General features: G+C 42.1%; 1 protein-coding gene across 1 annotated transcript in view; it reads left to right on the top strand.

The window, feature by feature from the left end:
• Nucleotides 1-2387: 2387 nt before the first annotated feature.
• GABRA4 (gamma-aminobutyric acid type A receptor subunit alpha4) overlaps nt 2388-14313 on the top strand; it is a 58780-nt gene continuing 46854 nt past the window's right edge. Inside the window, exons 1-2 of the mRNA XM_081159061.1 lie at nt 2388-2673; nt 3057-3175. Of these exons, the coding sequence (XP_081015187.1) occupies nt 2588-2673; nt 3057-3175 (205 nt within the window). The 5' untranslated portion in view covers nt 2388-2587. The remainder of the gene's footprint in view (nt 2674-3056; nt 3176-14313) is intronic.

Genomic DNA, 14313 nt, shown 5'->3' with positions numbered 1-14313 from the left:
TCCAAATAAACTTTGTGGCAAAGAAAAGTAATAAGTTATTTTGGAAGCAGTACCAGCTGATATTATGAAATGTTTATTCAAATAGAATCTGTTAAGGTAACTCAGATTATTATTTTTATGAGCAACCATTAACACAATAGACACAGGTTTTTTTTGTTTTTGTTTTTAAATATGTCTTTATTGATTTCGGAGAGTGGAAGGGAGGGGGAGAGAGAGAGAGATAGAAACATCAATGATGAGAGTCATTGATCCGCTGCCTCCTGCACGCCTCCTGCTGGGGATCGAGCCCGAAACCCAGGTATGTGCCCTGACCTGATGGAACTGCCATCTCCCAGTTCATAGCTCGATGAGCCAAGCTGGCTGGTCTAGACACAGTTTTGAGACATGTTAAGAATGGATATAAAACTCTATCACCAGACAATGATAACAGGCAACATACAAGTAAAATTTCAGTAGAAACATTGTTTAAGCACCTTGCTGACCAGCTATTTTGAGCCAGAACCCGCCCCTGCAGCCTGCTACTTTGGTCAGCAAGGGTTTAAAATTACTTAAATTAATGTAAGTGCAGACACAAGTTAACTTGTGACTGGTCAGCGACATTCGGACACAGAAACACGTGTATACGAGTGACTGGTCAGAAAGGTGTTTTTAATTAATACCAACAAGGAGAGGCATGACTAGAGAGGATCAAATTGATTCTTCTCACTTATCTTAAATACACGGGACAAAGAAATGCATTAACATAAAAGTAATTGGTAGCTCTTATAGTCTTGAAATCAAAATGTTTCAACTGGTGTATATCCAGACTTTGAAGCAGAAATTCACATCACTACGCTTTTCAAATGGTTAAAATTGGTTCAATATTTACAAGAAATAATTAAGGGAAAGAAAGTAAGAATAGGTTAAACTCTTTCAAATTATTCATTTTATTACCACACAAAATTTTTTGTGTACCAAGCTATTTGGTCATTTGATAAATTGATAGCAAATACCCTCAGAAGAGACTCAAGGTCAACGTAATAGTTTATAGAAACTGGCAAGAGAAAAGTTTATCAAATGAGATGGAGATGATCGCCCACCACACATTAGTCACAAGTGTTTGTTCACCTGTTTGGTCGAGTGTTCTAGTATATGTGTCATCTTTTATATTAAAACATTAGCCTATCCTATAGTTGCCCAGGGCCTTTGAGAATCTGATGAAAGTTATGAACAGTCACACAGAAATATGCATACTTACGTGAATGCAAAGTTCTGCATGCATTTTCAAGGAATTTCAGAGTCACTGTGGACTCCGAAGTGTCCACCCTAAGACTTTAGGAGCAGGGCGATCTGTATTACTTGCATCCCACCAAATCAGATATAAATCTTTATGGTAATTTATAACATATGGCTGGCATAACCTAATGTTTAGGGGTAGTGTACTTGGACCCAATTCAAATTCTGTTCAACAGAACAACCAAAGACTTATGTTAACTGTAAAGGAGAAAGTTAGAGGTACAATTTAACACCTTTATAAGTCTGAACTTCCTTTCCTCTCTCTCCCCCCACATTTTCTCTTCTCCCTGTATGTCTCCTCTCCCTCTCCCCTGCCATCATCCCCCCCCCTCCAAAAGCAGTAAACCTCTGGAACCCAGCCAGCTTTGTTATGAAAAAGAATGTCTGTTGAGTGTCCGAAGAGAGTTGCTCCGACCAGACGTGGTGACTTGTGTCAGCCCCCTCCTCTTCGGGAAGGGTGGAGCGGCGGGCGGAGGCGCGGCCGCCAGGTGGAGGCGGGTGTGCCCGGGACTCGGCACCTTCGCCGCGGCCGCGGGGGGAAAGCGCCGGCCGCGCGGCGAGGCTCAGGTCCGCGTCCTACCAGCTCAGGGGGCCGCTGGGCACGCGGCAGCCCCTCTCCCAGGGACAGCCTTAGCTCCTTCGCCGCCCCCAGCACCTGGAAGGAGCGGCTCCGGGCTGCGTTCCGTCCAGACTCGGCGCCTCCTCCCGACCGCGGTCTCCCACCCTCTCGCGCAGCGAGCGTTCGTCTCCCTGCCCTTTCTCCGCCTCCAGCCTCGGAAATGGGTGCAAACAGGTCCCCGCACAACCTTAGGAGGGAGGAGCTTCGCTGGTTGGATCCAAATCCCAGCGGCAGAGAGGGGGACCTGGAGGGAGACGTGGAAGCTGAGCCCGGCGGTGGGTGGGGACGCGGTTGGGGTGGGGGCGCCGCGGCCGCGGGGAGGGGCGGGAGACCCTGGCCCTGCGCCCCAGGATTAAAGGCGGGGAGGAACTTGCTCAGCTTCACGGTGAAAGCGCCCCACTACCGAGCCGGGAGCTTCAGGGCGCGGGCACGAAAGGGTGCTGAGCGGTGTACGGAGCTCCCCGCGCGCCCGGGGAGCCGAGCGAGGGCAGGAGGGGGCGAGGGGAGGCGGGTTCCGCCCGCCCCGGCCCGCGTGCGCTCACGCGCCCCCCGCGGCCGGGCTGCGAGCGCGGGCGAGTGTGAGCCCGAGTGTGCGCGCGCCGCGGAGAGCCCCTGCCCTCGCCTCGCTCCCCGCTCAGGGCATCTGCGGAGCCTGGAGCCGTGGTCCGGCTTGAAGTATGGCATGTTGCGAAGATGGTTTCTGCCAGGAAGGTACCCGCGATCGCGACGTCCTTCGGAGTCAGTTTCGCCCTCCTGCAGGTGCTGTGCCTGGAGGCTTGGTGAGTTCTCGGGGTGCCGGGGCGCCGGGGGGCGGCGGAGGCGCGGCCAGCCCCGGACCTCTCCCGCCGGCCGCCGCTCCCCGGGCAAACCGGACCCTCCAGCCTCCGCTCTAAAGTCGGGGCCAGAGCCCGGCTTTCCCGCGACTGCGTAGACGCGGAGAGCAGAAGGGCCACCGGATGCAAAGGAGAGCGCGGACGCGGGGGTTCGGGGGTTCGGGGGCGCGTCTTCCCGGCCCATCTCTCCCTCGCCCCTCAGCTCTGCCTCCTTTAGCTTGGGGCAAGCGACTCTTTCCCTGGAAGATAAACCTGTTACCACCTGTTCCCTGATTCTTAAAATAATCCCCTCCGCCCCCGGTGGTGGTTTTTGTTTTTTGCCTTCGCAGTTTAAACGAATCCCCAGGACAGAACCCAAAGGAAGAGAAATTATGCCCGGAAAATTTTACCCGCATCCTGGACAGTTTACTGGATGGTTACGACAACAGGCTGCGTCCTGGATTTGGGGGTAGGAACGATTTCAAACGCTCAAGTGTGTCCTGTCTGTCCCTCTCTCCGTCTGCCTGTCTGTCTGTCTGTGGGACTACCATTAGGTATGACTCGCGTGTAACACTGAAAAATCAACTTCTCTGCATCCCCCCTTTGATCCCCCCTTTGAGAGGAGCCCGCCCCCAGCGCGCTTCCCGCCCGGCCCCCTCAGGAGCTGGGCTTCTCCCCCACACTAGTCACCCCGGTGCCTGACTGCGCGTGGGGAGGCGGGGGGGGGGGGGGACACTCAGCTGCCCTGCCCTGAGAACGGGGGGCCCCTGAACCTGGCCGTTAGGCTCAGAGCAGGTTGCATTTGAAACAGCTGGTCCTGGGTCCCCTGGCCTCCCGCGGGGTGTCAGTCCCGCAGCCAAAGCCTCGGCCTTGCTGCGCCTGGGACGCAGATCTGGGGCACCGAGCGGCCCTGCTGCTGGAGAGCCCGGCCCCTCTCTCTTCTCCGGCGGGAGGCATGTTTCATTTATTAGGGGAGGGGGCATCTGCTTCCCTCCTAAGGCTCTGGAGTCGGAGATGTTTCACTTGTATTTCTTCCTGCAGTAACTATTTATAAAATGCCTCGTAGAGGCGCATCCCTACGGTACTGCTGCTCTTTTTCATATTCCCTTTCCTTGCGTCATGGGGATCTCGCCCCAGGCGCTGTGCTGGGCACTAAGTTCACAGAAATCTCAGGATCAGCTCAGAGGAGACTAGTGGCTTCATCGGAAGTGTGGCCCAGGTCTTCTGACCAACAAGGGCCTGTTTTTTCCATTACATTAAGCTTTATACTTCTCAGGAAATGAGTTGAAGATACAGGCTTTGTCTTAAGGGAGCTTATAGTCTAGTAGGAGTGGTGGTAATAACAATAATGACAACTCATATGTATGGTATGTATGTATTTAGATTTTCATGTATATCAGACATTTCACAGGCGTTACTGTTCAGCCCTCACAACAACCTTGAGAGAGTGTTAATACTGTCCCCATTTTACAGATAAAGAAATTGAGGCTTGGGGAGTTAAGTTCACGGTAAGTGGCATGGGTATGGTGCGAGCCCAGTTCAGGTTGTATGTTTAAAAGACAAACCCATGCAGATTGGGAGGATATCAGATACTATGGGATGAGTATCACATAATGGGTATTAGAAGCACGGAGGAATTTCAGCTTCCATTTGAGGGTATGTAGGAGATAAGATGGTGGGAAAATGGAGAAAGTAAAAGGGAGCAAAGTATCCCTGTGAAAGAGCACAGAATCAGACATGATTTAGAAGGAGTGTGGTCCCGGGTTACAAAGATCTGTTGGAGAAAAACTAGAATTGGATAAAGTGGAGCTGGATGATTCTTTGGAGTCTAAGTTTTGTTCTTCTCAGTTGACAGAGACACTGAGGATTAGAGAGGGAAAGAGATTTATATAGGGACACAGCATATTGATAATGACAGGCTGGAGTCAGGCCAGGTTTTCTCATCCAAATCACTCTTTTCTGGATTTTATGAGAAGGTCATGGGGAGCCATTGAGGGTATTAATTCAGTCTTTGTGTGTTGACAGTGATAAAGATGAGTGAGAAGGGTAAGAGTTTCTGGTCCTTGTCACATTGCCTCTCCAGGGGTACACTGCTCAGCACTGCCATGGCCCTTAATGCAAATCTGAAAGGAGGCTTTCTTACTAGAGTGAATCATTTGTCAGTGCACAATCTTTCATATGTGGGAAATTATCACTTCAGAGCAAAAATAATTCTGTGGAGAATGTTTCAGGTGATGTGATACCATTTAAATCTATATTATAGCAACAAAAGTGGATTTATCTGCTCGTAAAGGTTTTAAACTTGAAATTTCCAGTAAAGAAAAAAAATAACAGGAGTATCAAATCACATGTTGTTTCAATATTTATTAAAGAATTGATGTACCTGAACATAAATTAAAGTGGAAATTTATAATTGAAACTATATGGTCTTATTATTAAATGTTGAGAGCTAAAATAATACCTGCCCAGTTGGTTCTGATACAAATTATAATTGAAAGGGAAGAAGGGATCCACTGTACATGGGTCCTTTTTACCAACTACCCTCTTCCATAATATTATACAGACAGTAAAATGAGTGAAATCAATCTCTGTAAGCCATTATTGGATTTTGGTCAGCTGCAGTACTGCTGAAATGTCTTAACAGCATTATTAGTCATCTCGTCACTGCCAAGTGATCTGCTTTACCCACCTGGAGATGCTTTTTATAGCTTTATGGGAAGGGGTTGAATTCACCTTACTTCAGGTGTTAACAGTTGATTAATCAGTAAAAATTTACTGTAGCACGATTTTTTTGGCCTTGCTCATAAATATTTGTGGTAAATGTGATTCATTTTTTAGAAGTGGGTCATTCTCTGTAAATGCGTAGTATTCCAAATGTGACAAAGGAATAGTAATTCTCACCTGCAGAAAATGTGTACTCTGTTTACAGGATGTTGTAAATGAAATATAATTCACTGAGAGTAATAACAAGATGCATTCTTAGCATAGACTCTTGGATGCCACAAGTTTGTTCCCATTTTTGACATTTTATACTTTGTGAAAAGTTTGGCATTTTAAAAATAAAATGAAAACAACTCCGGTTTTGGCCAGTATTCTATAAATATGGATCTACTTCCTGGTTCCTTTAATCCTACCTTTGCTCTTTGTGGAGCATTTACTTTATATCTGTTTATACAACTCAGCTGTGTTCCATTTAAAGTAAAGCTAAAAGCAAAGATCTGAATTGAAATGGGATGGTTTGTGATTGCTCAGTAGGCCAGGCAGGGGTTGAAATAGATTTAGAAACTAAATTACATATTTTTAACTCAGCAGCACAGCTTGCAATGGGGGAACTAAAAGGAGCTGAAATAGTTCTCTTCCTTTCATCCCACCAGGATCTCCTCTCCCTTGTTTTCCAAGTTCTCCAATTGGAGAAGCGAAAGGGGAAAGGTGAGAAGGGAAGGAAGGAGGCCTGGGGCGAAAAGCTGGGTTGGGACTGCTGGCGGGGTGAAGGTCTTTCAGCCTCCCACAGATCAGCCCGCTAGCATCCTGAAGTAGCTTCTCCCTGCTTAGAAGTGGCACACAAGCAAACCCTTCCACAAAGGAGCTAGAAAAGCAGCCCCCTGTGCTCTTAGCCACTTTCAACACTGCTATACATCTCCTGAAAGATACATAGCTAGGGTACTGACCATCAGGAGACAGTTGAGGGAGCCATCCCTTACCCATTTTCCACTTACTAAAGGGTTACACAACCCTTTGTTCATCTCAGTCTTTTGACGCACATGACTTGGAATAATAAATGCTTCAAAGACAGATGATTGCCTTAGATCATCTTTCTCAACCTCTTAGAGATAGAAGTGGAGCATTAGGGTCAATTTTGCAAGGTTGCTCCCTAACATAGTAGGATATCACATTCGTGGAGTCCTCTACAGTTTTGGAAACATTTTCACATACAATATCTAATGAGATTTATTACAACAACACAAAGAAATAAGCAGGACAGGCATCATTTCTGTTAGGAAGGAGGCAGAGAAGAATTTCAATGAATTGTCCAAGAAAACTTGAACTAGTAGTTGACAAGACCACAACCCACACCTCAGTCTTTAAAATGTTAGCCAGGCTGCTGCTGAATTGCTACATCCACTTCTAAGGCTTTCTTACATCCTTCTGTTTACCAAGAGTCAAATTTTCATTAACATTTCTTCTTGTTACTAAGTAAGTAGGTCATTAAAATAAGCAAAACTACATTCCCCCCAAAGGAGTGAAACGAGAACTTTTATTTTAAAGCTTTAATAACATTTTAAAATGGAAAAGTCAACATGGAGAAGTGTGTACACTTGGGTAAATTTGGAATAACTTTTCCACACAAATGAAAATAGCCTTACAATGTTTTCAAATAATCTATATCCCAACCTAAAAATTGAATATATTCTCTGTTGGCATTTAATTAATCAGCTTTATTAATTGAATGTCAACAGAGAATATATTAAAAACTATATAGATGAAAAGAACTCATCATATCCAGCTTCATTCTCTTCTGATTTGTCATTTCATTCATTCATTGATTCATTCATTCATTAACGAACCAGTAGATATTTAGAAACTACTATGTGTCGGCAATGTTAACAGCTAAGCAGTGTAGAGGGATAAGAGTAACAAAGATACACAAAACAAAATAAAGATAATGCTCTGGAACAATTCAGTAGCATGCTAAGAACAAAGAGTAAATAGAGTGTGGGGTCTATTTCCATGTGGTGGTGAAGGAAGTCTTTTAAGCTGAGACCTGAAGTTGCCAGGCATGGAAAGGGTAAGCAAAAGTTGTCATGCAGAACAACAACAGAAAAAGGCAAGTGCACAGATCCTAAGGCAGCTAATAGATTCATGTGATGTAGATAGTGAAGGAGTTCAATGTGCCTTAGCCAGAAAGCAAGAGGGAATCTCGCAGGACTGGCTTAGGATGGTAAGCGAAGGCCATATCAGGCGAGACCTTTGAGGATCTGTAAAGGAGCTTAGATCATTTGTTTAGTGAACTTGGAAGGCACTGGAGTTTTTTAGGTGGAGGGAATAGCATCGTCTGACTTAGACTGTAATGTGACTCCTCTGGCTTAAATTAAAGAAAGGCTTAGATAAAGAGGTGGGGCGATATTGGAAGCAAGGAGACAGATGAAGCTCCTTTTTGGTTCTTTCCACTAAATTAATGTTGGCTTGGAATAAGGTGGTAGGTGTAGTAAAGATGAGTATAAGTGGATAAAAGTGAGATATATTTTGGAGGTATAATTCAACAAAGAATTCTCATGGCTTGCATATGGGTGGTAAGGGAAAGAGAGAAATCAAAAATAACTCCTGGACTTTTATTTTGAGAAACTGGGCAGAGAATGGTGTTACTTAAACTGGAAGGACTGGAGGAGGAACAGTAAGGGTGGGGGTAAAATCAAGAGTTCGTATTCGTAAATGTTAAGTTTAGGATACATGTGTAACATCCTCGTGGTTGTACTGGTCTGGGTGTCAGAGGAGAGTTTCATCTGGAGATATACAAGAGAGTCATCAGAGTATAATGCTTTGAGAATAGATATCTAGATGAGAAGACAGAAAACAGCAGAGAAAAGAGTCCAGGACCAAGACTTAAGGAACATTAGCAGTTGAGGAGAGGTAGAAAATGTATGTAGAATTATCAAAGGAGATTTAAAAAGAGTAGAAGGTGATACAGGCACTGGGAGAGTATGAAGTTATAGAATTCAAGGGAATGGAATGTATTAAGAAGGAGGGATGATATACGTCTCAAATTTCTATAAGATATTAGTAAGCTTAGGCCTGCCTACATGGAGATATTTCATTTCATTAACTTTCAACAAATATTCATCAATCTTATGATATATGCCAGGCACTGTTCTAGGATGGCACTGGGAATACATTAGTGAGCAAAGGAGATACAATTTCCTGCCCTCATGCGCTTTCATTCTAGAAACTAAGCAACAGAAATATAGAATATGTCAGGTTGACAACTGCCATAGAGTAATATAAAGCAGGGGAGGAGGCTGCACTTTTAACTAGGGTAGTTAGTGAATACTTAAATGAGAAAGTGATATTTGAATAGTAATACTAAGTAGGTAAGGGCATAAAGCCACATTTGGGTGGAGTTTTTTGGTTAGAAGAAACTCTAGGTGAAAACACCGTAAGTGTGAAAGTCACTGTCGCTGCAATGAAATTTTACAGGGCTCAGGAGTGAGAAGGGGTCAGTGTGTTATAAGGATGGTGGTGTGTAAAGCTTTGCAGGCTGGTAAGAACATTGCTTTGACTCTGAGTGTTGTTAGTGATGGGAGGGATTTCAGCAGGGGAAAGACCCAAGGCCTATTTTATTTTATTTATTTTATTTTATCTTATTTTATTTTATTATTTTATTTTATTTTAATTTATTGGAGGGAGAGAGGGAGGGGAGGGAAGAGAGAAAGAGAGAGAGAGAGAGAGAGAGAAAGAGAGAGACATCAGTGTCGTGTTCCACTCATTTATGCATTCATCGGTTGATTCTTCTATGTGCCCTAACTGGGGACTGAACCTGAAACCTTGGCATATCGTGATGATGCTCTACTGGAATGAGCTACCCAGCCAGGGACCCAAGGCTAATTTTCAAAGGCTCTCCTTGATTGTATTGAGAACAGGCAGTCAAGGTCAAGGGCAAATGTAGAGAGGTTTTCACAATAAACTAGGCAAGAGATGGTGGACATTTTGACCAAGTTGGTGGCAGAGAAGTTTGTAAGGTTATAAGAAATGGTTGGCTTCTGGTTATATTTCAAAGTCCTAGTCTACTGATGTCAACTAGAATGTGGGATGTGAGAAAAAGGGAGATATCAAGGCTGACTCCCAAGTTTTTGACCTGAACACCTAGAAAAATGGAGTTGCCCAAACTGGCAGAAGTAGACTAAGGGTGTGGATGAATAATTGGCATGTGGATATGTTAAGTTTGAGATCCTTATTAGAAATTAAGTGGAGATGAGCCAGGAATGCAGGGATGACAATATATATGGAATATATATTGGGTATGGCAATATATATGGAATTTAAAGCCATAAAACTAAAAGCGATTATCAAGGAATTAAGGATGATAGAAAGGAGGTACACAATTTGAGGTCTGAAATCTTCAATGTTAAGAGATGGGAAAAGAGGAGGAGGAATCTCTGCCCCAGGGACATTAAGAAGGAGTGGTTTTTGAAGTAGGAGGAAAACCTTGCAAAGAGAGTGTATACTGGATGTTAAATTAAACTTTCCCCCCCCCCCCCAAAGAGGAGGCAGAATTGATCAATCACATCTAGTGCTCTTGACAGATTAAGATAGATAAGAACATAGAACTGACCACTAGATTTAGCAATATTTGTAACTGTAATGATTTGGACAAGCGCAGCTTTGGTGGTGTGATAGGTATGAAATTCTGAGTGGGTTCAAGAGAGAATGGGAGTTTTTTGGGCATTTAGAGAGGGGAGCAGAAAAATTGGGTGGTAAAAGGAAGGAGAGGTAGAATCAGAAGGATTTTTGTAAAAATGGGAAAAATAAGATTATTTTTTAAAGTTTGTGGGAACAATACTATCAATGGGGGAGCACTAATGATATTGACAAAAAGAATTTTAGTGGATCCTGAGCATGAAAACCAGATTACAGTGATGATGGAGTGAATAAGAAGGGAAAGATTGGAGGCAATGGGTATAGTTTTTTGATTTTGGGCTTTTTTTCTCCCCAGAAGTTTACAAGTAAAAGCAGAGAGAAAGCAGAAGGTTGCCTTTTTATTAAGATTAGAAATATTGTATTATGTTGGTGTACTACTGGAATAATCTGTTAAGGGATCACTTACTATTAGATTGGAGGGAAGGGATAACTGAAAGAATGATGCCCTTGAGAAGGCAAGAGACTACAGAACCCAGAACACAGTTTACTTTCTTATGCTCCCAGTTTAACAAAAAAGATATACTGGTGCTGTTATATATTTGCATTTTCTTTAGGGAAAGGATATGCAAACTGCTTTTGGTGGTTTCTGAAATGGGCACTATAAAACCTAGATATAGGCTCTTAGTAACTTGGTGGATGTTTAGATAACACTTCACTGGGTTGTTAGTTTCCTTTTAGATGAAAAGAAAATACATCATTTTGCATTTATCATTCTCTAGGCATTTTTAATATATTTATTTTAAAAAGACTTTCGTGCACAGAATTGAATTTTGATTAATAATCATTGGTTCATGACACATTCTCATTATTGGCACATAACCTTCTTGTTATTTACCCATCCCTCTAGTCCTTCATTTACCGTTGTATAGTAAACATTCCAGTTAAATCATCAAACAGCACAGCCTGGGAACCAGCTTTTATTCTGGCATGTGGTTTCCCTCACCCTGTCTTCCCCACCCAAAGTAACCACCATCCTGAGTCCTTTTAAAATTTATTCATGGCTTCTCTTTGAATACTGTTTTAGCTCAAATTTAGTTTTTAATAAATACATTCAAATTTTAAAAATGTAATTGTTTTGAACATGATATTTAATCCTTTGCTGCTTTTTCACTTAACTGTGTATTGCTAAGATGCATTCTTGTTGCATGTTGCCGTAGATCATTCACTTTGACTGCTGTGCGATATTCCCTTTGCATAGGAACCGGTTTACTCATCTGCTCTGTTGGCAGTAGGCATCTTGCTTGTTTCCAAGACTGTATTGCTGTGAATGTTCTGGCCCAAATTTCCTGCTCTAAATGTACAAGAGTTTTTTGGGGGGCTTTTTGCATATATATCCAGGAATGGATTTTTCTGGATCTTAGTGTAAGTGGGAGTTCAACTTGATGAGATAATGCCAAACTGTTTTCTGTGATAGTTTTATAAATCCAAACTCCCATTTCCAGTGAATATGAGATTCAGGATCTACAAATGCTTCATCTCTCTCTCTCTCTCCTTCTCTCTCTTTCTATATGTAAAAATCTTCATAGAATCCTTGAAATAGTACTTTATTTTGAAACAATTTCAATTTTTCTGATTTCTAATGTGGTTGAACAGCTTTTCAAATCCTTTTTGCCTACAAGAATTTTCCTTCTGTGAATTGCATTTCACTTTTGTCCATATTTTACTGTTTTTTAAGAATGTTTTTCATTTTTATTTAATTTCTTTATTTAAAAAGGTGGCCTGGACTATTAGAAAAATCACAGGGTATAGGAAACACGAATATTTAGTGTCATCTAAGTAAAACTCTATAGTTTTCTGCTTTCTCTGTGATATCAATGGATATCTGTTGTTGTTTTTTAATATTCAGGAAGGCTAGTATTTCCATATTTTCTAAACAAACAAAATTAAAGATTTTAAAAAACTATTTCACTCAAGATTTCTTGTTGTTACAGTACTTCTTAAATACTTAAGTTTCTTGTTTTTTTGGAGAGTCATCAATAGTGTTTAGTAAGAGAAAGCTTGATGCAGGGATTTAGGCAGCTGAAAAACCAGAAATGTCTCCTCAAGCACCCACCTGGGGAGGCAGTGTGAAGAACAAAAATTGACTAGTTTCAACAGCAGCCCAAAAGCTTAGGTCTTTCTCCTGGTGTGACAGCAAATTGGACATTATAATGGGAAAAGAAATTAAATAGAGATATCCCTTGACCAGGCCTATATAGCTAAAGTAGTTAACAGTGGAAAATTATCTGATAACATTGTTAACTGCCTTCCTACTTTCCAAGCAAGTTAGATTCATTAATAAGATGAGAGTATTTCCCTGAATTTGATCTTGGTAGTTTTGGCTCTTTCAAAGGCTGTTCAAGGTCACTTGTTTGCCTTACAAACTGCCCACTGTATTTTGGGATTAAAAAACATTTCTCTGTTACCAAAGAAGTAGAATTTTTAAAATAAAACTTATCTTTGATGTTATACAAATGCATATAAAATTATGAAAAGTCCTCCCAAGCTTAAAATTATCTGGTTTCTATGTAATTATGCTCTTAGAAAGGTTGATTTGAACATCCTAAACAGTAGTGTTAGAGGAAGCATGTCTAAGAATTATTCTTAATTGCATAGTGACCATTATTCATTGAGAACTGATTTATTGGAAACCTATTATATTTAAGGCTTGAGATTAGTTCTGGGAGCAGATAAAAATATAAATAAGACACAATTTCTGCTTTTATTGGGAAATGTTTTTAGCTTAATTGACGTAACAAAGGAACCTCAGAAATTTTCTCCTTTGGGGAGGTTTTTACATTGCTACTGGGATGATATTCGGAACAGAGTCAAACACATAGTTATTTACCACCTAGTATATGCAAAGAACTGTGACAACTGGGAACTTCAGAGAGGATTAAGATTTGCCTTTGCTGTTAATGGGAGAAAGAGAGACTGAAACAGGCTGCGATAATAAGAGCAAAGGCATAGAAAGAGCTGCAGGAACACAGTTCAGAAACCACTCATAAACAAAACAGGAAACATAGCATGTTATATACTAGATATAAAATCATACACATAATTAATTACTGATTTATTATTTAATGATATAATTAGTGTAGTAAAGCTAGAACATGCTTTGGAGATCAATACAAGGGGGGTTATAATTCTGAGTCAGGCATAGAATATTTAATCTCTGTTAGCTGAGTTTCTGTATCCATAAAACTCTTATGATAATATCACCAGAGGATTAAATGAAATAGCACATGGAAAGAGCCTAGTATCTTGTCTGATACATAGTAGGTCTTCAACTAATAGAATTATGATGTCTCTGTTTCTTGCTCTCTGGAGAAAACCCATTCACTGTGAGCAGTTCCACAATAACATGCCCCTGGGTCTGTCCACTGTCCATCCCCTCTGCTACATCCCTAGTCCAGGCCACCATCATTTCTCAACTGGGCTAGTAGGACAGCCTTTTATAAGAGCCTTTCTCCTACTCTTGCCTCCCTAAAATTTGCTGTCTATGCAACTGCCAGAGTGACTTTGTAAAAAATACAGTTCAGATCATATAATTTCCCTACCTCAAATCCTTGATGATTAAGGGATACAAATCAAGCTGCTTCTCACAACCCGTATGCAGAGGCGGAGCTGTGCTCCATAGGAGAGGGAGAAAACCTGAGGAGAAAAACATGGGGAAAATGAAGAGCCTCTGTATTCCTTTGCGCAGGCTGCCGTAACAAAGGGCCACAAACTAGGCAGCTTAAACATAGCAAGTTTATTTTTTCACAGTTGTGGAGGCTAGATGTCCAAGATCAAGGTGTCAGCAGGGCTGGTTTCTTTCGGGTCCTCTGCCTTTTGCTTATAGATGGCCATCTTCCCTCTGTGTTCTCACATGGTCTTTCTTCTGTGCCTTCCTGTGTTCTAATCTCCTCTTCTTACAAGGACACAAGTCACATTAGATTAGGGCCCACCCTAGTGACCTCGTTTTACTTTAGTTCCCTCTTTAAAGACCCTAACTCCAAATATGGTCACATTCTGAGGTATTGGGGGTTAGGATTTCAATATAAAAATGAGAGGACCATAATTGGGCCCTTAACAACCTCTTTATGTGCCTCCCATCACCCACTGCAGTTTCTACAAGTTTGTTGTTGTTTTTTTCCCCATATAGTTTCAAGAACTGCCACTAGAACATGTATTATAAATATGCTGCTTAAAAGATGCCACTTTCATAATATG

The sequence above is a fragment of the Miniopterus schreibersii genome, assembly GCF_964146895.1.
Source record: "Miniopterus schreibersii genome assembly, chromosome: 1".
Taxonomy (NCBI): Eukaryota; Metazoa; Chordata; class Mammalia; order Chiroptera; family Miniopteridae; genus Miniopterus; species Miniopterus schreibersii.
Note: the sequence above shows the minus strand (reverse complement) of the source record. Positions and strands in the feature narration are given on the sequence as shown.